This window comes from Tachypleus tridentatus, chromosome 13 (assembly GCF_004210375.1).
Source record: "Tachypleus tridentatus isolate NWPU-2018 chromosome 13, ASM421037v1, whole genome shotgun sequence".
NCBI lineage: Eukaryota > Metazoa > Arthropoda > Merostomata > Xiphosura > Limulidae > Tachypleus > Tachypleus tridentatus.
In genome coordinates this window covers 74,115,472-74,142,474 of record NC_134837.1, presented here as the reverse complement: position 1 = coordinate 74,142,474, position 27,003 = coordinate 74,115,472, and the positions used below count along the sequence as shown (strand labels likewise).

At 31.2% G+C, this 27,003-nt stretch overlaps 1 protein-coding gene across 1 annotated transcript; it reads left to right on the top strand.

Moving 5' to 3' along the window:
* The first annotated feature begins 1,313 nt into the window (after window positions 1-1,313).
* Prosalpha5 (proteasome alpha5 subunit) lies at window positions 1,314-26,465 on the top strand. The gene is made up of 9 exons (XM_076482707.1): window positions 1,314-1,503; window positions 10,393-10,506; window positions 14,439-14,565; window positions 17,444-17,511; window positions 21,139-21,246; window positions 21,567-21,625; window positions 23,551-23,653; window positions 25,136-25,222; window positions 26,291-26,465. Exons 2-9 carry the CDS (start codon window positions 10,411-10,413, stop codon window positions 26,366-26,368), a joined length of 726 nt encoding a protein of 241 aa, XP_076338822.1. The 5' UTR covers window positions 1,314-1,503; window positions 10,393-10,410; the 3' UTR covers window positions 26,369-26,465.
* Window positions 26,466-27,003: the final 538 nt, after the last annotated feature.

Below are 27,003 nucleotides of genomic sequence, written 5' to 3'. Positions count from 1 at the left end.
TCGATGAAGTATCTACAATATAGAAAACCATGGGCGTCCACAGAAATTATTCCAGGGAGAGGCATAGTTTTCAAGGGAAGCCTGGGGCAAAGTAGTATGAAATTATGAAATGAAATGCTTCTCTTGCCCTCCCATAGCCACAACAATAACATGAAGATATCCTACATTCTCTTAACTACTCCCTGGATGTTCACTAGCAGGACCTGGTGCCAATAGAAAAGAAAAAAGGGAGCGAGAGTATCCACACTTTATTTTTCTTTAGCTTTTCCATATATTTGGAGTTGCCATCCTTCATACATATTTCCCTTCTTCATTTACCTCTGTTCACTGGCAGGTCTTCTGGAGTTCCTTTCTCCTTCATGTCTTTTTTTCCATTTTCCCAACGCTTTACTGTCACCACATGTCTTTTTTTGCTAGCTATTAGTAGCTGTAATGTCGAGAGTATCTGTACTTGTGACCCATACAGATTGAATACCATGTGAGTGTAACCTGATTCCTTCGACCTTGAGAATTTATTATTACCAATTTCTTCTTCCTCTGTTTACTTCAATTAGCAAAAATGTTTCTTAAGATAACAACAGCCATATCTTACGGAGGTGTTTTACTCCACTCCCAACACCATATCCTACATTATCATGCAAAAATAGGCTCGTAGTGATTTATGTCAAAAGTACATCTAAAAATTAGTTCTGAAAAACTTTTAGTTTGTTTATCGAAATATTTTGGGTTGACCCACATTTAAAGTAATGATGCTCTGATATACAGTTCACGAATTTAAGTTTTCACAAATAATCTCGTGTCGCCACTTGCATTTCAGTACTGGATAACTGAAATACAACACAAAACACAATGCAAGCCACTTTAATGCACAAGTGTAGCACTAGCTTACGTCGATACTCTCATCTCTTTTGGCAAAAATTAAATACCTGTTGACTTGTATAGTTAAGCATAAAAATTCACAATGGGCGATCTATGGTATGTCCATCACAGTTATTTAAATCAGATTTTTAGCCGTAGAAGCCATAAACAAGCAAAACAATGTTGAATAGATGTTGTTATATATAAATAATAATCTTTCAGGAGTAAACACTGCAGTATAACATAATTTGATATTTTTGTAGTGAGATGTAAAAAGTAAGGTATAAAACGTGTTAATTGTTTAATGTAATTTTTTCTGGGTGTCAGCACTAACTAGTGGGGAAAAAAAAGGAAAAATCCTATACATACTTTTAAAACGTTTTATGATAAAATCTAGATTTGTCCTGCTGTAAATTGTTCCACTCGATACCTTTTGTCGCGAAGTTACTCATAAACACTTAGATGGCGTTAGAGTTGTTTCTTTTAGGCTTGAAAAGTGCTTCGTGTTGTAGACTGGTTTAATGAACAATTCCTTTTGGTACGGGTTTATATCATTATAAAGTAAAATAGATTACACCAATATCAGCAGCAATTAGTGGTTCGGAGAACAGTGAAAAAGAGCACCGGTATTCAGTTTGGTTGGACGTAAGTGTTTAAAATTTGATGGATATTATGTATAGCTTATAAATATATATTTGTAATTATACTTAGTATGCTAGTTGACTACTAAATTATACATACTACTAGTTCTGAGTTATAAACATTAATACAAGTTAGTAAAGTTATTGTTGTTAAGTTATGAGAAACGTTAGAGTAGTCATGTATTACTTAATTATTAAATTTGACTCTGATATTTCGTTTTCATCACTTGGACGTTCATCTGTAAGTTGTAACACTTTAGTGTAATTGACTGTTAACTGTTAGACTGAAGAAAGAGCCTGCACCAGCCAAAAAGTTTTATAATCCATATCAACAAAGCATATCTTTAACTTAGGCAATTCAGTTCATCAAGTTAGAGAGGTTCTTCGTTGTGTGCCATAGCATTATATCAATTGCAAACAAAATGTGGTCTTTCAAAATATTGGCCTAATTAAGAGAATTAAACCAACTATATGTACCACATGATCAAACAAACCATTTCTTATACATACATACACACACACGGTCACAAAGAGTGTCCAAACATGTAAAGGAAAGAGAGACTAGGTAAACTTCAATTTATATTTTAAAGTAATATCCTCCTGAGTCTAAACACTTTTATCAACCATATCCTAAGATCTTTGTGCCTGTTTGAAAGCACTCTTCTTGGCCCCAGTCTATGACTGGATGGTATGAACTTTAAAATCTTCAATCTTTTAGAAAGACTTAAAGGATAAGAAAGAGAGGGAAAAAACAACACTTGGAGCTAAATCCAGTGTGTGTGAGTATTTTTAAGTTTAGACATTGGCCTTATGAAAGAAACTTTTTTTGAGCAATTATTTTCTTCTTTCTTTGAGTTATTGATGCAAATCATTGATTAAAGGTGTATATTATTAGTAATCTTCTGTAATGGTCTGACCCCTTTCCAAATAATTAAGCAGGAAAATGCTTTTGGCATCTGTAAAAGTTGATGTCATGACCTTTCCTGCAAAGGGTTCTGATTTGAACTTGTTTGGAATTTGGTTAACTGGGATGTTTCCATTGCAAACTTTACATTTTTATTTCTGGGTTGAAGCTATGAATCCGTGTTACATACATAGTTACAAATCAGTTGGAACCTCTGGAGTAAGTGTTATTTTTCTATAACTCAGATCTATTTCTGCTCAGGTAACAACACTTTTGAATACATCTAACACTAATGTTACCCAAACTGTCACTCAAAATGCTTGTTACAGTATTTGTACTAATTCCCATTTTCTCTACTAACCTCCTAATGGCAATTATTCTATCATATATAACAAATAATGAAATTTATGTTCAGTTTATTTTGTGGTCCAAGCCAGTCTGACTTTGTTCATCTTTATGCAATTGTCTACCATGCCCAGACACAATGCACCACTTTTTCACCATAAAGTATGTCAAAGTACCCTCTTGTAATGTTGTTTTCATGCCCTGATAGATTTGTTGCACTCATTTGTTTTTTAGTGAACATGTTTTATTTTGGCATGATGCCTGATCTCATTCATGATGTTTGACACTACTCTCTTTTTTTCTTCAGAAATCTGCGACACATAAAATAAGCTCATTCATTTATGCATTCAGTATTGTTTGCTCACAAAAGGTTCAAACATGATATTTAAGAGAAAAATAATAATACATTCGAGTGTTGTTTTTTTTGTTTTGGTTAGGCCATAAATTATTTTTGAACAATTCTCATATGTACTGACACATAACAGGCTTTTAACCAGGGACCCGCCAATCTGTTTCTTGAACAGGTAGTATTCTATCAAGAGAGGCAAAATCTTGAACAAGTGAATTATGAGATGGGCAAAAACACAAAAGTGATTTGGTATGACCAAATTTTGATAGCCTGTAGCACAGATACCTCTATGCTTTATCATTAGATAAATAATACGATTCCTTCAGTAAATTTTTTAGGCACAGTATTCATGATGAAACTTTGTTGAATGGATGGCAACTTCAATCCATTCAACTATGTTTCAGTATGATTCCTCTTGTTTGTTCCATTATATTGTTTATAATTATTGATGTCACTCAGTATGTTGATTGTAGATTCTTCAGAGAACATGGTATTATAACCATGATTGAGTTATTTAGTAATTTTAAAGTTGAACTAAAATCAAAGTGATAACTTTCAACCTAAAACTTTAACTCTGTCCAGACTAGTGAGATGTTAGTGTTACTGATATTTCCTGATTTTTCTTCTCATAGTGGCTAGTCTCAACTAAATTGTGTCTAACTTTAGACATACTTACTAAAGATATCTAGTTTAGGTTTAAACATTTGTATAATTTTGACTGCTTACATCTGTAATTCTTTTAGGCTGTAAAATAGCAAAAATTTTGGTTTGATGCACTGTTTTAAAAAAATATCTTTAAAAATACTTATTTTTCACTTCAGTGTTTTTTTTTTTGACTGAGGATTAAGAAATTTCATTTTATATATTAATCAGTTTTAACCAGACAGGTGTTATTAAAATATTTTAGTTGTCCCAATACATTGTTATACTTATTTAAACAATTACATTAGTCACTGCATAGGGCTGTAAATTGCAAAAAATCTGTAAAAACTAATGAATGTTTATCAATGACCCTGAACCTCATCTTTCAAAATGGCAGTACCTCTATCATTGTCAGGCTAAGTAACAAGCTTTTACCTAACAAATTTAACTCCTATTCAATAAATTATAGGTGTATTTACATGCATTGTTAAATACTCAATAAATAATAACAGTTAGTAACACCAGAATGTTTTGCTATTGCAGTCATACAGTTGGTTAGAATACTATGGGCATGTCAGCATTCAAATTCCCATTTTATATTGTTTTTCACTAGAATAAAAAGCTATAGTGATGCACAATTAAAATAATGGCTTGACACAAAACTCTTTATTTCATTTCACTTGCTAAACACCTTGAGAAAGGTGAGAACCAATATGTAAAAAATCTATTAAATATTTGTCATTAATTCATCTGAATGTATTTCAGATTATCTTAAAGTTTCAAAATTTTCTAGAAGAATATGTCACCAGATCTCCTAAAAAATTTGCACTTGTGCCACTTAAAAAAAAAATAAATGTTTAGCTTTCTAATTTCCTGATGTATACATGTGCAAAAGATAATGTATGTGAAATATTCTGTAAAGTAAGATTTTGGTAACTATTACTGCTTCAACATGTATTGTTTCATTAGAAGTATTTTATTTAAAAGTATGAAGATCAAAACCATAGTTGCATTTTTAGAGAAAGAAAATTTTTATCGTCCTTCGATTATTCCAAAACTAATATGCACAAAATATGGATGCAAAGGATTGACTGTTTGTGAACCATTCTAAATTCCCTTTGGTTGTTTGTCTGTATGTGGTTGTACTTGTTGTTTTTTTTTGTTTGTACAGTTCTGTATGAATACATTTTTGTCCATTAGTTTAAAGTAAATGTAAGAAGTTCTGGTATGAAATTTGTGTAAGGACAAGAGTGAACTGTTATTGTAGCATTTATTAATAAAACCTTTTAATTTTACTTCATCCAAGCACTCTTACTAGTTTAGTCTTGGTTTGTTAATTTATGAGTTATTTGATTATATATGACATCGATATTGTAGGTTTTAATAATTACTTTATTATAGGTTAATTTGACCCTAGAAATTTCAAATTAAAGTACTTGTTCATTCAGAGCAAGCTATTATATATTGATCTAATTAAAGAGGAGATGGAGCACTTTTTATGTAAGAAATGAACTACCTCCTCTTAAGAATGAAGATTAAAGAAAAAAGAACGTGAATAGGTTGAATCTGAGATAAAATTGGAGGCTCAAGAGCTGAAAATGTTCAATTGGCAATTATTATTGACCTCCCAATCAGAAAGATGATATCTGTGATAAATTTTATAATGAGACCAGGGCTATTACACTAATCAAAATATAGTGAAGCAATATTTATGGGATAATTTAATTTTAGATAAATTGACTGGTATTCTTTGGAATCAAATAGTGTGGAAAAAAATATTTCTAGAAGTAATTCTAAACAAATTTCTATACCAAATGGTCAGAGATCTAACCAGAGGGGATTCTTTCAGATACATTGTTAACTGGTGTAGTTTAAAGAGCTGAACAGTTAAGGATGTGTGGTCATTGTATAATCAGATTTGAAGTTTTTCCTACTTGCTGATAAAAGAAATGAAACTTCAGTTGTTTATTTTAGATAGTCTTATTTTGAGATTGAGATAATATTTATCTTTCTTGACTTGGGAAAAACAGGAGTTTGCTCCAAAGACAAATTAAGAAATTGGAAAAGGGTTTTTAATAAAAGCTGGCTGATGAAATTATAAAACAAGTTCTTCAGATACAAGTTAATGGTCTTGTATTATCATAATTTGGATGACACGTTTGATTTGGATGGGAAGAAACTCAATGTTATTGAAGGAAAGTTTGTGACATATTGCTTTTTACTGTTAACAAAGCTGACAGAATAGAATTTTAGTGTATTTATAGACATGTTGGTGTACAATTCAGAAATTACCAGTTAGGCCTAATTTGGAATACAATTTTGTTCCCTATGAAAAGGGTGCAAAGGAGGGCTGCTAGGATGACCATGAGGATGAAAGGGTAATCTCATGGGAAAATGTTAAGATCTGTTAATTTTCTCTTGAGAAAAGAAGAAATGATCTTGTTGAAATTTGAAAGAGAATCTAAATAAGTAATAAGAAAAAGGTTTTTTTTCTACATGTAGTATTCTGAAAACAATTGGATAAGAGGACATAATTTTAAGATTTGGAAAAAAACAGGCTAGACTACAATTAAAGCAGTTTTATTAGCCTTGGCATAACAGTTCATAAAGTGGTTGAGTTTATTTCTTTAATACATCTTTTTTAGTTCATAGCTTTATCACCTCTTGTTCAGTTTGAGATCTGTAATATACAGTTTTGGACTTCAGAGGTCATACCCTTTTGATTGACATATTTGATCACACTTAAGGTCTCTTAGGTTAATTTACTTTAATCCTATCTAAAATAATTTCAATTTGAGTTTAGGCTGGCAGTGATTCTGATGAGTAATAAAATTGAATCTGGTGTACCTGCTCCTCAAGCTTCATATTGCTGGTGAAAAAAAATGTATCTAATAAAAATGAAGGTCTCATTGGTTAACTTATTTTAAACTTGCCTAAAAGAATTTCAAGTGCCAAGGCTATTGAGGATTCCCTCTGGTTTTCTTTAGAGGATGATTAGCTTATGGAATTAGTTGCTGCTGAAAACAGTGGAAATTAGTGCTTTAAAATGTTTCAAACTAGGGAATGAATAACTCCTTGAAACACATATGGTTTTAAGCTTTTACTTTTGCTCAAGGATTGAGTGTTTAAGGACAGTTTTAAAGGACCAAGTGATTCCTGTGTTCTTCATGCATAATGTTAGTTTGAGCCACTGTTCAAGTTGTTATTTTACACGTATATAAATATAATTTCAGTCCATGTCGTAATTGTCGGTCCATCTAGGCCATCCATCCATCCATTAAATTAAACTTTAAATATTCAAAGCCAACTCTATAGTTCAAATGTTTATAAACCCTTCTCTTATAACTCCCTTGAGTTAACTGCATCCACCATGTCTGAAGGCAACCCACTTCAAAGGTCAGCAACCCTGTTGGTAATATAAAGCTGTTTTAGCTGAAGATAACTCCTAACATTACAAAATTTATATATAAATTTCACCTAGTGTTACTATTCTCATAGTTAAGAAAAAAAGTGCAGTTCCTTTAACATTCTTTAACATCTTAATCAGACCCTCTCTTAACTACTTTTTTATTTTTTTCAATAGTTTAAATTTTGTTATGTGACATTGCAATCTACACCCTTGTGCAAATTAATTGAAACAAATGGTCATTTTACAATATTTTCAGCATGGCAGCTGGTATAGGCTCGCTGGACCCTCTGATTTCCTTTAATAGTCAATTTTTTATACAGACGGTGTCATTAGCTGTGTTTTGCAGTATGGTTGATCTATTTTTGGGATATATGACGAAATATTGAGGAATATTGTCATTTGAAATTGCGTTAGATTTTTCTCAAATATGAGGCTATTTGTTTTACTGCTAATCAGTCATCTTTCAGCCGTCATACACAATGGACGTCACTCCTAGAAAGCATACAAAGATTGTGACGCTGCACAAGCACACCAGCATGACTTACAGGAAAATCGTGGACGTTGTTGGTGTTAGCCTATCGATCGTCAGCTGTGTGATTAAGACCCAGGTGAGTACCGGATCTATCAGTCTGAAACATAAAGAAAGATGTGGCCGCAAAAGGAAAACAGTGCCAAGAGATGATGCTTACGTGGTTAGGGAGAGTGTGAAAGATCCACAGAAGACAAGTGACACCATAAAAAGAGATTTGGAGGTCAAAGGAATAAGTCAACTCTTCAACGGTTCGTCGTAGGCTTCTTGATGTCGGTCGAAGGGCAAGGAGACCAGTCAAAAAAACAACTTCTTACCAACTCAGTGAATAAACAACAGTATCAATGGGGTCTGAAATACAAGAACTGGATGCAAGAACAATGGAGGAAGGTGTTATTCAGTGATGAGACGCACTTCTTCATACAGGGTTAAAGAAGTCTGCATGTTCGCAGATCTCCAGGTGAGAAACTTCGAGAATCTCACATCAATCAGTTCGTAAAACATCCCTTGAAGATGTTTTGGGGCTTTTTTAGCTACTGTGGCATTGGAGGCTTACATGTCTTAGAAGGTTCATATGATGCGATGACCACAGTACATTGATGTTTTGCAGAGAAGAGTTGTTCCAGATTTGAAAAAGAGATTTCCAGATGTATCTGGCATTTTTCAACAAGATCTGGCTCCATGCCATACATCGATACTTGTGAAGAATTTTATGATTACAACACGAATAAAGGTGCTGGATTGGCCTGGAAACTCTCTGGACTTAATTTTTGGATTTTCAGAAATAAAATGCAAAAAATTGAAAAAATTGTAATTTTCCATCTTGTTTCAATTAATTTGGACAAGGGTGTATCTGTTATCAGAATTTCAAAAACTCTTCCTACTACTATTTTGAGATTAATGGAGTCAAAAAAGAGCAAAGGTCCTAACACCAAAACCTCATTTGTGACAATTAGACCAAACATCATTTACAACAACCCCTGTTTTTTTTTATCCAGCCAGTTTACTGTGCTACAAAATGTTTGTTAATTAACTGACAATTGACTAGATTATTTAATTTGATGAAATTCTTTTACCCTTGTGTTAGAATTAAGGGGACATAGCTTAACTTTTGAGGGACACCCTTAAGATGATATGAAGAGTATTAATATGGACGTATATTTGATAGTTACTTTCACACTAAAAAGGCCATTTTTACACCATCTTTTAAGTTTCCAAAATGAAATCTTAGGTAATCTGTTAAACCCATAACATTGGTGGATAGGCACATTACTAGCATACAAATATTACCACTGTTAGTTGTAGTTGGGAGGTTATCTTAGTGCAGTAATGGGTGTTAAACAACATGAAATGCAAAAATAGTCATGTAGTTGGCTATGATCAGCGTGGCTAACACCTCAATTATTTGTCATGGATACAAGCAAGGCTTACTAGTACAATAGATGAATGTTTAATCTTCCTTTGAATCTAGTATAGTTCCGTAATAGTGGCTTTCTGATTGGTCAGAAGTGAAATTTACTATTTGAAGATTCTCCTCAAGAAGACTTTTGTTTAATTTTAGGCCTACTTGTAGAAATTTACATAACCAGATTTGACTGGTCAAAACTGAGTTTTCATTTTACTGTTTTCAAGGGGACACTTTAAAAATGTGATATTCCTGTGATTCCATGCTCTAGGCATAACACTGCCCCTGTGTTATCTGAAATTAATAATAAGATACATGTGAGCTGGAAGTCATACTTTTGTCAAGTTAATGATTGGTTTTTAGTTACATAATAAAAATAAAATTTTATTTGTGTAACAGTTTCTCAATACAAGTATCTTATGAGGTAATGAGAATACTTCTGTCACCAGTGTTTGTATGAATAGTATCCAACACATGCCTTTATTTTAACAAGGTTTGTTTCACATTGTATGAATGTATTGATACTTTGGGAATAATTTACATTTCAAATGAAAAACCATAGACTGTAACACTTACAAGCTCAATTTTCAGTTTAAATATCTAAAATGTGGGTTTATAAAACCCAAGTTATTAGGTGTTCATAAATGGATCAGCATTTACAAACTTAATTTTTGCATGGACTATATTAGGGGTGCATATCTCATAGTAGTTGATGTGATATGTATCTGGCTGTTGATGCTGCAATATGATATGTATTTAGTTACAGGAGTTTTATGAACATTTATAAAGTTTGACATTCTAATTTGTTATTTATTATCTAATTACCAATGTTGTCTTTTTAGTACTTTTTAAAATTCTCATGTTTGATCAACTAAATGGCAGCTGGCAAGAGAAGTAGAATAAAAAAAATTAATAACTGTCAATCTGTATTGTTGTTAATGTTACTTCACATGTAATGTTTTTGAGAAAAGAAATGAAGACAACATATAGTACTCAATATTGAATCATTAAATTTTAGCAAAAATAATTTATTATAAATTCTGATTTTTTTTCATCTGTACTAAAGACTTTTAACATTTATGGAAAACATGCCAATTTTTATGAAGATACATGAATTACATCATACTGGACAATGTATCGTTACAATCGTATCACAGGTTCGTGATATGATACTTGTATTGTCACACCTTTAGAATATGTACATCTGGGAGATCCATCTTGTTATTAGCCACTGTATTTTATCACAACTTCAGTTTTCTTTCTGTGAATAAAAAGTTGTATTAACATTTTCTGTTTTCTTTCATGTTAAGATCTTAGTATTAAGAAGAATGTTTCTAACAAGATCCGAATATGACCGTGGAGTAAACACGTTTTCTCCAGAAGGAAGACTGTTTCAAGTGGAATATGCTATTGAAGCAATCAAGGTAAGCTTATTACTACAGTGGATATAAAACATCCAGTTGTATTCCAGTAACATGTGGTTAACATATCACTTAGTGTCTTCCTAAATCCTGAATGGAATGTGTTACGTGTAATTTAAATACATACTTTTTCTCTCATTTAACATCCTTAGATGTAACTTTTTAATTTGTTTTTGATAAATTAAACATTTTTGGACTCGTTGAGAAATGCCCGAAATGAATCAGGAGGTTAAAAGTTATTATTAATGATGAGACATGATTGTCATAAAGCAAAAGGAATGGAAATAATGTGTTCAAGTTATTATCAACATCATTTACACTAACTAGGCAACACTTCCCATTAAAATAAAGAAAATGTGGAAACACAATTCTTTAGTGAATGTTTTATAAGTATATTACAAATTTTGGTATAAAGCTGGATTACAAGCAAGTTTCATCCCACCTTCCAAGCCTCATTATAAAATTGTAATATAGTAACTATTAAATATCAGTTATCTACTGTTTAAATTTCCTTCATGTTTTGTATAATATGATGATGGTAGCATTACCAGATATTTCATTTTATTGCTTAATTTTTATTAATCTATCAATTACTGACTTTTACAGTAAAGTGCATAATCTTTCAGGCTTCAAATATGTGTGTGTGTTTGACATAAAGGTAGAATATTAATTAAATCCATTATACAGTAAATGTATACAAGTCTTGTAGTCTTGTAAATCTTGTAAATGTATACAAGTTTTATTTGTAGATCATAATGTGAAAAGATTTTGTTTTCCTTTTGTGAGAAATCTTGATTATGAATGAAAGTTGAAGAGTGGAAAAGTTGTTTCCTTTATGAAACTGTTTCTGTCATTAATGGTTAATAACAATTTCAGTATACACTGCTGGATAAAATCTTAAGGCCAATGAACATAAAGAAAAAATATGCATCTTGCATTGTTAGATGGTCAAAAGTTTAAGACCATACCAAGAAGAAGTCCTAAACAGAGTAGGAAATGTCCAGCAAGAGGTCTCATTAGTGAGTTGCACGGCCATCATTGCGAATAACTTCAAACATTTGCTTTGGCATGGTCGATATAAGCATTTGTAGAAGGCTGACTGGAATGTTATTCCACGTGGTGAAGATGGCTTCATGAAGATCGTGCACTGTTTGGAATTGATGTCTATTTCTATGGACTTCCCTTGCCATTCACCCCCAAACATTTTCAATAGGGTTCAGTTTGGGTGAACACGCTGGATGGTCCAAAAGAATCACATTATTCGCCATAACAAAGCCCTTTCTCCTGCAGGCATTGTGGATTGCAGGGTTGTCCTGCTGAAAGATTCAGTCATTTCCACACAAGTGAGGGCCTTCAGTCAATAAGGATGCTCTCTCCAACATGCCAATGTAGCCAGCTGCTGTTTGACGTCCCTGTATAACCTGAAGCTCCATTGTTCCATGGAAGGAGAAAGCACCCCAGATGATGATGGAACCTCCTCCACTGTGTCGTGTAGTAAATGTCTCCGGTGGGATATCCTTATCATGCCAGTAAAATTAGAAGCCATCTGGACCATCCAGGTTAAATTTTTCTCATCAGAGAACAAAACCTTCTTCCACTTTTCTATGTCCCATGTTTGGTGCTTCTCAGCAAAGTTTAACTGGGCTGTTTCTTGGTGTGGTCTTTTAAGACATTTATGGTTTTTAAAGCCTTCACTTGTAGATGCTGTCAAATTGTTCTTGAGTTGCATTCTGCATCTGTAAGGGCCTTAATCTGGTTCAACAATCGGCTGGTGTCTTGCCAGACAACCTGTCGAATCCTCCTGATCAACACTGGCGAAATTTTCTTGGGCCGACCACTTGAAATACTCGTTCTGTATCCCTCAGGGTCTTTAACAAATTTGCAACAGCAGTTTTACTATGCCGAATCTCAACAGTGGTGGCACGTTGAGAGAGACCTTGCCTTTGCAGCTCGACAATTCTGACACATTCAAACTCTGTCAATTTTTTAGCCTTTACCATGTTTTTACCCAATGTAACACAGGAGATGTCAGTGGGAGATGTTGGCAATGCTAATGCTTGAACACAAATGACTAAATTTTGTTACGTGTTTGCCGATTAACACTTTGTTTCAGTATGGTCTTAAACTTTTGACCAGCTAGAATTTAGGCTAATTTCATAGTGTTTACATTTTCCCTATTAAATGCTAAAAACGTTTATTTTATTTTCCATTTTTTTATTTTCATCCTTTGAAGCTCTACTCAAATAAGTGGTTGAGTCTAACAATGCAAAATGCATATTTTTTTCTTTATATTCATTGGCCTTAAGATTTTGGCCAGCAGTGTATATTAATTAGTCGTATTGTACAATCGTCATTGAATTCTGTATTATGTTTCTGTTTTCATATCTAGCAGATTTTAAGGTTTTTCTTTTTCATAATAGGAAAATGGACTAGAATATATCTAACATAATCAAACTGTAAGTTTTGGAAACATTTTGCAAGACAGCAACAAAACTAAACTTCACAATAATTCTAAGTTCTTAAATGCTAAAATAATATTCAGCTGAAGTATTGTAATAATTTTTTCTACTAATTTGCTTAAATTTTAGTGTCATTGATAAACTTAGTGGTTTCAGAACACTACTATGTGCTAAATTTCACTGTAATTCACTGCATTTTTAGATTGCACATTGTTGTTGTTTTTTGTTGATAGCTCATCAGTATACACAAACACTATCACATGAAATATGCATACTCTAACTAAATAATTAGTTACCAGTGAATTCATTAGTGGATGTCCTGGTGTTTTATAAACTCAGAAGTTTCATTTGAATGCTGAAAACTTTATTTGTGGAAGTCCCCTGGACATCCATGTTTTGATCCCATGTGCTCACAGACGTGAAAAACAAAACTTCTTTTCTCCCAGCTTTAGATGAGACCTAACAACAAAAATGATCAGTTTTTTTCAGATAAAATTAAAAGTTTAAATTGCCATTGAAATCCATAAAGTTCATTTTTAATGATCACAGAAGTATATTGCAACCTTTGATAGTCAATCTCAACCTTCAGTGTAGCACAAAATAGTATATTCTTTTGGCTAGTTTTGTAACTCCTTAAAATATTTTGAAAAGTTTGGCACAGTTTGAAATATTTCTTAGATACATACAGAGCAATGTACACACACAAATGAGTTGTATAATAGGTTTCTCATGTTGTTGTTTTTTATTATTTCCATGAGGAATGAGTTTTTGAACTGTAAAACTTTTTGAGAGAGTTATTTAGTTCAAACTAGTTTCTGTCATGCATGTAAATTCATATATTTACAATACTGAAAACATGTAGGATTGAAAAGCAGATAAAATTCTTAAACCAAGAAACTGTAATCTGAACTGGTTTTATTTTATTTTCCTGGATAAGATCCCAAATCTCACAAACTTGAAGAAGGAAAGTCTGTTTTTGGGAACTATTCAGTTTATCAGTTTTTTTTAATGCAATAAACAAAAAAAAAAAACATTTGATACATAGTATCTCCTGTCATTGACATGATAAACAAACAACACCTTTGTGGCTAGAATTGACTTACATTGACATAATAAATTAAAAAAAAAACACTTTTAACAAATGGAGCCTATTACTGTAGACAATATTTTTTATATTTTATATCTACTTCCATTGACATAATAAAGTAAAAAAACAAGACTTAACAGCTGGGGTCTACTACTATTGACATGATAAATAACAACTAGCACTTTTGATACTTGGGATCTTTCACCATTGACATGATAAATAAAAAAAACAACACTTGGTACTTGGGATCTACTTCCATCTACATAATAATAAGAAAAAACCTTTTTATAGCTGGGACCTACTTTTATTGACATAATAAAAAAAAAGACTTGACAGTGGGGTCTGCTTCCATTGACATGATAAATGAAAACAACCAATACTCTTTATAGCTGGGATCTACTGCCATTGGCATCCAGACATCAGAAGGAGTTATGCTTGCTGTAGAAAAACGTGTTACTTCAACCTTAATGGAATCAACAACAATTGAAAAGATAGTTGAGATTGACACTCATATAGGTATGTAGTGTTCTCATTTCATCTGTTACATAATTTTGTTTACAGTTGCTACTGTTTTATATATAATCAAGCCTGCTGAAGGAAATTTATTAGCATTCTGATGAACTTGTTAATTTATCTTATTTGACCCTTGAATTTTGACCCAGTTAAATATTATAGATATATGTTCTAAAATATGCATGGTTGATAAATAACTTATCAAAACCAAGCTTTAAAAATAATATTTGGAGTGGAGACATTAGCAGTGTGAAATATCAAATAATTACACCTTACATGTATTGCATGCCTGCAAACAGGAGCATTTATAAATTTGTCTAAACTGTTAAGCTATGGTGATGATAAGTAATGAACTGTAAACATGTCAGTTCTTAGGATGTGAAAATATTGTCTACATCTCAATCAAATGTGCTTATTCTGAATAGCACTTTCAGTTTTACTGATATACAGTATCCCTAAATCATTATGGAAACATGTAAGCATCAGTGAAAAACAAATGTTTTGTATGAAAGAAAAAGCAAAATAAAATTGTCAAATTAATTAAGAAATTGAAATGTATTTCTTTTACTCAAGTTATCAAATTCAGTAAGAAGTTTATTTACCGTCATAACTGATAATACTTTATAACTGGACAAGTTTTGAAACAATTTTTTTGGTCACTGGCTTCTGTTTGTGGTTTCTCTAAAAGTTACCAGCACTTCCTGTACAAAGTCAGCCTTTTTAAAACTTATCTTTCTCAGTTTTATATGAATTGGAAAACTTTGTTCAAACTAATTTCCCAGTAGGTGTCACTGTACATTTAATGTGAGGATTCAAAAATTATATTGTCTTGATTTTGTTTCTATGAGATTTCATTATACTCTTAAGGCAAATTTAAGATGCCTTGTTAAAATCATTAAGAGCAAGGATTTTAATAGTCAGTGATTAATTGAAAATGTTAAATAAGAACTAGGTATAAATACTCGTTTGGGAAAACCATTTTTAAAGTTATTGTTCAGGCAGCCTCTCGTGTTCAAACCTAAATATGTCACTTGTTATTGACAGTTCTCTCTTTTTCTTAAATGTCATAAATCAAAGAGTATTTATGTGATAATAATTAGAAATACTAAATTGTAATAAAGTGTTAATATAATGGAGATAATGTTTGTATTTATCAAAAGTATACTTACAAATAAATGTTGTAAGTTAACATGACATTCTTTAAAGGGAAGTTATGTTACAAATATCAAAGTACCTGTGAAGAGAAGGCAGTAATTAACGTGACTTATTTACACATAAAAAGAAACAACAGAATTTGTAAATGAATCACAGTGAGTACAACTTTCATAGTCTTTGTTTAATTTTGTAAACTGGTCCTAATGCATCATTTTCAACAAGTTTTCTTGACAGAATATGGCCTACTTTTTTTCTTTAGAAGAATATACATTTTATATTAAAATCACAACATACATGAACAGCTTGTGACCACATTTTTTTGATAGTATTTAAAAGTTTAGACATAAGGCATAATTGTAAAATAAAATTACCATCAACTTCAATTCCAGTTGTAGCTAGAATTTCAAAATTCCAGTTTTCATGAGGATATACACTCAGGAATTGACCTTCATTGTAGTTATTTTCATAAACCTAAGCAAATAAAGAATAGGGATCATAGAATCATCTTTTCATACAGGTAAAAATAGTTGTTCCTCTCAGTAGGCTTTTCGCACAATGAACAACTTGTTAAAATCTCGGATTCTATCACACATTAAGTACACTTCTAAAATATTCAATAACAGTTTATGGTTTCTGGAAACTAAGTTACAGGTCAAAGAGACAAACAGTGGTAGCCTAGAAAATTCCATACTAGTATTATGTATTGCTGTACTCTCAACTTTCACAAGGTCACCTGAAATGAATGAGAATAAAAGAACATGCTTCAATTTAGTTTATTTACACTACCTAGTCAGAAATGTGGGTTTAATTCATTTACACTACCTAGTCAGAAATGTGGGTTTAATTCATTTACACTACCTAGTCAGAAATGTGGGTTTAATTCATTTACACTACCTAGTAAGAAATGTGGGTTTAATTCATTTACACTACCTAGTAAGAAATGTGGGTTTAATTCATTTACACTACCTAGTAAGAAATGTGGGTTTAATTCATTTACACTACCTAGTCAGAAATGTGGGTTTAATTCATTTACACTACCTAGTCAGAAATGTGGGTTAAATTCATTTACACTACCTAGTCAGAAATGTGGGTTTAATTCATTTACACTACCTAGTCAGAAATGTGGGTTTAATTCATTTTCAATACCTAGTCAGAAATGTGGGTTTAATTCATTCACATAACCTAGTTAGAAATGTGGGTTTAATTCATTCACATAACCTAGTTAGAAATGTGGGTTTAATTCATTAACATAACCTAGTTAGAAATGTGAGTTTAATTCATTCACATAACCTAGTTAGAAATGTGAGTTTAATTCATTCACATAACCTAGTTAGAAATGTGAGTTTAATTCATTCACATAACCTAGTTAGAAATGTGAGTTTAATTCATTCACATAACCTAGTTAGAAATGTGAGTTTAATTCATTCACATAACCTAGTTAGAAATGTGAGTTTAATTCATTCACATAACCTAGTTAGAAATGTGAGTTTAATTCATTCACATAACCTAGTTAGAAATGTGAGTTTTTAATTCATTCACATAACCTAGTTAGAAATGTGAGTTTAATTCATTTGCACAACCTAGCCAGAAATGTGGGTTTAATTCATTCAGATAACCTAGTTAGAAATGTGAGTTTAATTCATTTATACCAAATACTTTTTATATTAATGGTGCTAGTGCTTTTCTTTTATAGAATGAATAAACTGAACACATTAATTTTTTATAGGATGTGCTGTAAGTGGACTCATGGCTGATTCTCGGACAATGGTTGACAAGGCACGAGTTGAAGCCCAGGTAATTATATTTGTACTTACAATGAAATGGCTAGATACAAGTTTGAAACAATATTCAACAGTTGTTAGGATGCTTGTGCCTTTTACAAGCTTATGGAAAAGAAGCTTAATTTTAATGTCTTATGAAAAATAAAATTGTAATTCACCTGGTCTACTTGTTTATTTGGATAAAATAACGTATGTTTCTACAAGAATCGAGTCATCAACCTTTTGGGGATGATACTAGCATGAATTTGTATACAGTTGCACAGGTAATTATGGATCAACTTAAATTGGTCATTGCAGAAATTACATTAAATGTTCATATGAAAAATGGAACATTAATATCTATGTTGAGATATAAATAACAACAATAAATGAGAGTATATTGGATTAATGTTGATGTGTACTAACTTGCCACTTGGATTAGCTCTACAAATGATAGTTTTAGGGAATTTAATAACAAAACCTCTAATGTGTTTTAAACCCATAAAATAAACAGAAGAGGACTTCAAACAACATATGTTGTGTTTGCCCTTTACTGAGACTATTACTGTTTTTTTTTTCTTAAATTCTTTATTGTTAATTTGTACTTAAATTTCTAGCAGCATTCTTTTCATTGTCTGTTTTGATGGTCGTGTTGGTAAGACTTCTTCCGTTTTGTTGAATATCATCAAAGTACAACTACAGTAATGATCTTTATTTCACCTAGTTTAATTTGCCAAGGAGGAAAAGATTGAATTTTATACCTGTGCATTGGTGTCACTGTAATCCACACTTCAACCTATTACTGAAAGACATAGCACTGATTAAAACAGAGAACACAGACTTATTTGTGTTTTAGATCTTGCTTCTATGTGTGGTAGTATTATAAGGTGTGCATTGTAATTTTTTCAGTATTAGTCCTACCACAAAGCTGGTGTGATGACCTTAACATTGTTAAAATATGTAAAACTATATGTAATACAGTGCTTCTTCAGTACATTTTAACAACTTGCAAGTTCTAACCACAAAGAAAATTAAGTTAAAATCTGATGCAGAGAAGGCAGTATTAATTTGAAATATATAACAGTCATTAGTTTTACTGTTTTAAGTGTTGATTTCAACAATAAAACATTTAATATTTTTAATAATTTTTGTGAGGCAAAGTGCATGTTCTTCATTCTTTTCACTAACAACAAGAGAATGTTGGATATACATGTATATAATTTACACGTAAAAGAATATTTGAAAACTATTTAAAGATTTTATTTATAAGTTTGAATGAAAAGTAAATTATAATGATATTGATAAATGTTTTGATGCCTTTGTTACTGTTTTTGTATTTGAAGACTAAATTTAGACAACATTTGTTTTTAAAACATTCACTACCATATACAGGTTAAACTGCTAAAACCTTTAGTCATTATCAGTCAGTATCTAAAGTATACAATTTTTTTTTTACAATAGTAAACAAAATCTAAACATTATAATAAACTCACAGGTCCATGGTCAAGAAAACTATAGAAGGTATTATTGTTAGCATTATTTTATTTTCTAATTCTTTCTTACTTTTTGTCCCCTGCTTGAACAATGCTAAAATCAGGAGTTCAATTCCCCCTAGTGGACACAGCAGGTAGCCCAATGTAGCTTTCCTATAAGGAAAAACAGCACACTTTTTGCACACCTTTTTACTTTTTGTTTTAAACTAATTTTCATACACATTAAATATTGTGTAGTCATTACTATAATTTCTCTCCTCATGTATCCCTTTTTATAGTTTCAACAACTGTATCATACTTGTGTAATTCAGTAAACTCCAGTATTCACATCACTTTTGAATATACAACTTAACACGTTTAATTGATATGCATAGTGTCTGTAAGTATTAGGTTGTCCAGAAATAAATGTTTTTGAACTGCAAAGTTTGAAAAGTATAAACCAGTGTTGTAAAACATGCTTTAATCAAAGTAAGCACTATTTGCTTCAACACACTTTTGCTAATGTGCAACAATGCTGTTTATGCCCTTGGTGCAGAAATCAGAGTTTCTATGGCCAATGAACTCCCTGAAAGCTTCTTCTGCAGCTGGCTGGTTTTAAAAGCATTTATTGTTCAAAACGTTGTCAGAGTGCTTGAGAAAATAAAAAATTTGTAGGGGATAGGTCTGAGGAATAAGGTGGATGAGACAGAACCCCAATTTCCAATTCATTCAATTTTTGGAGCATCATCCTTGACAGGTCTCATAATGCTAATTTTGTTGATCTACAGTCAGCTCATACAGAACCCACTTATCCAACCTTTTTTTTTCCAATTGCACTCAGGTGATTGGAAATGCTTGATTTGCTTGTGCCTAGCTTTTCTGTAAGCTCACATACTGTTGTGCAAGGGTCTGTCTCAACTGCTTCCCTCAATGTGTTTTCATCTAAGGATAGCTTCCTTCTACAACCTTCATGGTCTTCAAGACTTTCATCTCCATGTCAAAATCTTTGGAATCAATGCTGAATTGTACATTCAGTAACAGATTCATGGCCGAATGCCTGGTTGATGTTCCATATAGTTTCAGTAGCTTTTTGTCCAAGTTTGAATTCTTAGAAGAAAATTAGACAAAAGTCCTTCTTGTCCATGCTACTTTGGGGGTTGCAAAATTTACTCTGAGTATAGTTGAAACAGCAGACAATTAAGACACCTTGTAAGCAACAAATGTTGAATTAAACCAGCCAACCAAGGATAAGTTACTCAATATTCAGCATCATGAGAATTCTGACATTTATTTCTGAATGACCTAATAAAAGAGTTAAAATCTGAATTTTGTGACAAAACTACTGAAACAAACCTATTTTACTGAAATGCTATGTTCTGTCTTTGGCTGTAAAGTGTGACTGATATATACTTTAGAAATATTAGGTGTAAGTAACTTTATATCCCCTCTTGTATCAAATTTTTGTGTGTATGTAATCTGTATAATGGGTGTTTTGTATCATATGTTTTACATATCATTTTGAGAGTGTATTTCTATAGTCATTATACATATTGAAGCACTCCATACTAGTGAGTTTTCGACTGATGAAATCTACAGGATTTATCACAATTTTTAGTTTGTCTTGTTATATAAATATCAAACACTAAAGCAGAGTGTGACCTTGTGATATTTTTAGATGATTAAAATAAAGTAATTTAAAATTATATTACAGAAAGTAGTTTACAGTTTATAAATCAGTCAATAAAATTTATTTTTGTAAATTGATTCTGTATGATGATGTTTTTATAGAAAAAACGTAAGAATTATAAGACAAGAAATGAACTTGGTATTCAGTAATAACATGGAATTAGTTTTTGACCATGCTTCAAAATCTTGTATTTTGGTATAAAAAATTTTTCAATTTGACTATTTTGTTGATCATTCAATTAAAATTGGAAATGTTACAAAACAGTGTGAAATAACCATAACTAGAATTCATGGTTATCTTACAGCTCCATAGTAGCACATGCTCTTGGGAATTAACAATATAATACTGTGTTCTGTACAATATACCAAAACTGCCATGACTTCCAAAATGCATACTTTTAGAAAAATGGTTTTGAAATGGAAATTTTGCTTAGGCTGTCTTTCTTTCCAATTAGGATTCAACATCCACATTTATAATTCATAAAGCTGCATTTTTCTTTCAGAATCACTGGTTTTTGTACAATGAGAAAATGCAAGTAGAAAGTGTGGCTCAGGCAGTGTCTAACCTTGCTATTCGGTTTGGCGACAGTGATGATGATGGTGTTGCAATGGTTTGTATCATAAGGACATTTTTTGATACCAACTTGCAGACAAAAGGTTTATGAACAGAAACTTTACTGATTTGTGTTCTGTCGAGGCTTGTTCATTAACTTATCTGACTGTAACTGGAATAAATTCTCATTACATTGAGAAGTTTAAACAAGCTATTGTTATTACAGTTAGTTTAAAATAGAAAACAAAACTGGCAGTATTTATACTATAGTTACATGTAATGTTCTAGGATTTATGGGCAAATACATTATTGTACTTGTAGATTAATTTTGTGCCACACTTGATTAGCTCGTGTAAACTGTTTGTCTAATGCTTACAGAGTCGACCATTTGGGGTAGCAATTCTCTTTGCTGGAATTGATGAGAGAGGTCCCCAACTGTAAGTTTATAAATTATGTATTTTTATTTGGTTTGGTATTTTTGAAGATATAATTTTTTGTGGATATTTAAGTATTTTTTATAAATTTGAAAATGAATCTTAATTGTACTTTTATCTCTGAGATAAAAGTACAATTTGTGATGACAAAAAAACCTACTTGAAGTAAACATCTATTCTCAAGACAGCTGGAATGTGTATTAAAATCTTAATTAAAATAAAATACAGAACACTATTTTGACCTTCTTAAGTCATCTTCAAGTTAACAAAGAGAGTTTGCAACTGATTGTCGCCAAGCCCTCCTCAGGGATGAGTGTATAAACAGTACGGGATTGTAGGGGTATTGCAGTTGTATGTTAGGTTATTAATTAGTATAGGTATAAAGGTGTTCCTTTATATTGGTTTGAGTTATTTTAGTAGGGCTTCTTTAATTTTGCTTTTTATATTTGTTTCCCTACTTAGTATCTGGGTGTTTTCTATGGTTATGTTGTGTTTGTTTGATTTGCAGTGTTCAAAAACGTGGTGTTTTTTGTGTTCTTTGAATCTACTTGTTTCTCCAATATAGAAGTCATGGCAGTTGTTGCATTTTATTTTATAAATTATGTTAATTTGAAGGTGACATACGAATTTCAAAATGTTGTTCTATATTTTAAAGTTTTAATACCAATACCAGCTGTATTGAGAATACAGAAATACAATTTGTCAAAAAGTATGTGAGTAAGTGGTGGTGAGCACACCTTTCTATACATCCTGTAAAAACTATTTTATATATATGAAAATAATACAACTTTTATATATGTAAGATTATATGTTGCTTATCTTAATAACACTATGTAACAAAATTTTACTTTTTCTTGTTCCTGGGTAGAAAGTGTTATTTCCCAATTACTTATGCCTAAGTAAATGGGAAAGACCTATTTTCAAAATGTTGTTCTATATTTTAAAGTTTTAATACCAATACCAGCTGTATTGAGAATACAGAAATACAATTTGTCAAAAAGTATGTGAGTAAGTGGTGGTGAGCACACCTTTCTATACATCCTGTAAAACTATTTTATATATATGAAAATAATACAACTTTATATATGTAAGATTACAAGTTGCTTATCTTAATAACACTATGTAACAAAATTTTTACTTTTTCTTGTTCCTGGGTAGAAAGTGTTATTTCCCAATTACTTATGCCTAAGTAAATGGGAAAGACCTATTTTCAAAATGTTGTTCTATATTTTAAAGTTTTAATACCAATACCAGCTGTATTGAGAATACAGAAATACAATTTGTCAAAAAAGTATGTGAGTAAGGTGTGGTGAGCACACCTTTCTATACATCCTGTAAAAACTATTTTATATATATGAAAATAATACAACTTTTATATATGTAAGATTACAAGTTGCTTATCTTAATAACACTATGTAACAAAATTTTTACTTTTTCTTGTTCCTGGGTAGAAAGTGTTATTTCCCAATTACTTATGCCTAAGTAAATGGGAAAGACCTATTTTTCACTTCAAACTTTACTTTTGTGACCTGGGAGAGTATAACGAAAACATGATGGGAGATTGTATTTGGGGGCTGATACGTGAAATGATTTATATTACAGTCGCAAATCTCGAAAAACTACTCGCTTCTAAACGTTTTTGTATAACTTTGGAATAAATACATGTAAATCTTGATTCATGTTGTTTTATTCAGACCTTGTGTAAATGAAAATGTGCAGATTTGCCTGTATTTACATATAAAATAGGTTAATTTGTAAATTTCAGTGTCCAGGTCTCAAAAGCAAAGTTTGAAGGAAATAATGGCCATTTTCTGTACTTTTGCATGAGCAATTAAAAAATAACACATACTATCCAGGAACAAAATTTGTGTTACATAGTGTAATTTATTCTATGTATGCTGATTGATGTGACGTTTTCCTTCATTTAGTTACCATATGGATCCATCTGGAACATATGTCCAGTATGATGCTAAAGCCATTGGATCTGGGTCAGAAGGGGCACAGCAAGCTCTGCAGGAAGAATATCATAAAGTATTGTAGTATATTTTGATAAAAGTTAATGGTTGAAACAAAGTAAAGGAACATCAATTCACTGGAGTAATGTTTATTGTGACAACAAAGTTGTTATTTCACGTTTTAGGTACTCTATGTAAAGCTGTGCTGAATCAAAATGTTTGTTCAAATTGATATTGATCAAAGAAACAAATCAATTATTCTTAATCATGTCAAAGAAAGTGATTGCTTTTTTTTTTTTTTTTTCTTTCCAGTACTGAAGTGGTATACATTTTCTATTAAATTAATGTTTAATGAAATTTTACCAGATTCTTAATAGAAAAGGGTCCCTAAACATGTTCAAAACAGATATTGATGCAAGTTAAAAAGTTGATTAAAGCATAATGATAAATATATGATGTTAATATGCTTGGGAAGTGTAGAATAGATTTTTGTTTTCTAAAACTAGGTTGCTGTTTTGTAAGTTGATAAATTTGAATAGTAATAGTAACAAAATTGTTATCTTTAAACCTCAATATTTACTCAGTTTTGGTACAAGTACGTTCAGTACAAGAGATTCAGCCTGGAAAACTAAAAAACATATTTATTATGGTAAACTGATGTATGGAATGTATTTTTCTACATTAAATAATCAGTACAGGTACAATGGTTTGATACCTTTATTAACTTGTATCTGTATTTCTTCATATATGGTTGTAGAAATAGAAACTGTTGTCAGAAACTTTGACAGTATTTAAATAGAAAGATAACTATTTTTGGAAGATGTCTTTGACTAACACTTACATGATGAAAAACTGTGACATTTAATATATGCTGGTAATATATTATTTATGTACTACAAGTAAATGGTAAACATGTAGAAATGTATTAATTTCTGGAAGTTACTTGGCTCAAGTATTCAGCATCATATATTAAATAACCTTGTTCACAGTGCAGCATATCTGTATTGATACAAAGCATTAGGCATTTCTTCTTTTGGAGTCTGATCTGAAACAATGTGCTACTAATGAAAGAAAATGTTAATGATTAAAGGCTTGTAGTTTTGACCTAAAACAAAGAAAACAAATCCTTAGATATGACTTTGTTAACTTGTATTTAATACTTAACGTACTTGTATTATTGTTGAGTTGTAGTTTGAAAGTTTCTTTGGAATCTTATAAACAAAGATTAATGAATTTACACCTCATTTAGTAACGTGTGGATTGATACAGCCTTAAACTTTATAAAAAAAATGAATCTGTAAGGGTTTGCAGTTTATTCTCAAATCACATAGTGATAATATTAAAGTTTAATGTGATGTTAAATGTCTAGACTGCAAGTTTATTATAATAAAATATTTAGATATATGTTCATTTTACCTACACCTCACAAGAAAGTTTTTTAATTGCTGTGTGTGCTGTGATGTAATTATGCCTTCTTCCCTATTGTATAAACTACAACTTCAAAATGGCTTTGCATTCTAGTTTCTTATTACCACAAATTTTCTTTCTTTCTTTACAGTCTATGACTTTAGAAGAAGCTACCAAAACAGCTCTTAAAATCTTAAAACAAGTGATGGAAGAAAAACTAAATTCCACAAACATTGAGGTTAGTAGTTTCAATAATTGCAACATTAAATCAAGTTTGTATTAATTTCCAACTTACTCTTTGTTTATTTATGACTACACCATCTCTCTCTGTTAAACTTTGTAGTTTTTCAGATAGTGTTTTTACAAGATTCCTTATGTGCAGTATGAAAAACAGATAACAGATGAATAAATTTGAAATTGGCTTTTTTTAAGATTGAAACCTAGCATCAGTTTTGTTGTGTACTTTTTTGGAATGTAATTGTAAATCAACTGGAAACTGTCCAAAAATGTGCACTGATTGTTTTATTTTATAATTTTTGTCTTAAAAGGAGGTTGTCCTGTTTATATGGGAAGTATAGATAACTGTTAGAGTTTTGTACACTTTCAATATTTTTGAGAAAGAGTCATATTACTATTACAATGATACTTTGTGTTAGAATCCTTCACCTAGAGTTGTGTGGCTCAGTTAATGTGTTTTTTTTTTGTTTTTTGCAAGTCAACTGCAAACTGTCCAACAACATGCACCGATTGTTTTATTTTATAATTTTTGTCTTAAAAAGAGGATAAAGAACCTGAACTAGGGCACAATTTCATTTTTTTTTTTTATAGACTTTAATTTAAAGACAAGTACTTAAATAGTTCAATATGTCTGTTATTACCTTTCATAAAACAGGATATGCAATTTGCATCTAGGGAGGTTATAGGGATTTAATAACAAAAGAAATAAGGTAGGATAACATTATCTAACATTGTTCTTGATACAGTTGTTGCTTCCTTAACAGGTACACTCAGATAGTTACAATAAAATTTGTATGGACTGACTGAACATGTATATTGTAAATATCAAAGGTAATAAAATTGTGTTTTAAACTTTAGGTCACCTTTGACCCTTTTAATGTAAAAAGCAATGATCTGACTTGACTTCAGTTGTAATACAAGAGGGTAGGAGCACTGGGAAATATACATCCCAGCCACAGTGAATGGGTTAATTCACTTCTATGCATCAGTGTAGTAGTTGCACGATGAAATGCAGCTATTGGTAAATGGTTTCAAATATAACATTCTTACAGGTTTCTTCAATTTTCAGGTAGCAGCAGTAACTCCTGATAAAGGATACCATATGTTTACCAAAGAAGAACTGGAAGAGGTCATCAAAAACATATAATACTTGTCCTGTTTCACTAGGTTTATTACTTTCAGAAACCTCTGTATATCTGTTTGACACTAAATAAATGTTTAATAAACACCAGTTTTTAACTTAATGTTGTGTGTATGCATTCCAAGTAATCAAGGTGTGCTGCATATAGCAATAACGTAAGCTTTATAAAATTGAAGTAGAACACCAGTAATTTATATACCTGTTTTTCTAACTATTTTCCATTCTGCATACATTAACGTTTAACATGTAAATAAATTGGTTATGGAACTTCGTACTAGTTTTCTTTCATAGATTCAGTTTAGGTTGTATATGAACTTCAAAAGTTTGATAACCAGCTATGTGCATATAGCCTTTAACTTTGAATAAAATATTAAAATAACTGATATTATGAACCTATTACATAAATATACAAAAGGTGAACATACCATTCCTCCTAAAACCATTTCTATTTTATATCTCGCATAATGACTGCATACTCAAGATTTTTGACACTTCACAGTAGAACTGAACACTATCTCATAATATCAGTTTACCATTAATAAACATATTTATCATAATTCTAGTAGTGTTGCTTAATTAGTTTTTGTTTTATTATTTTTGTAATTAATAGAAACATTGAAAGTTGAGAGTTCTCTTAACCT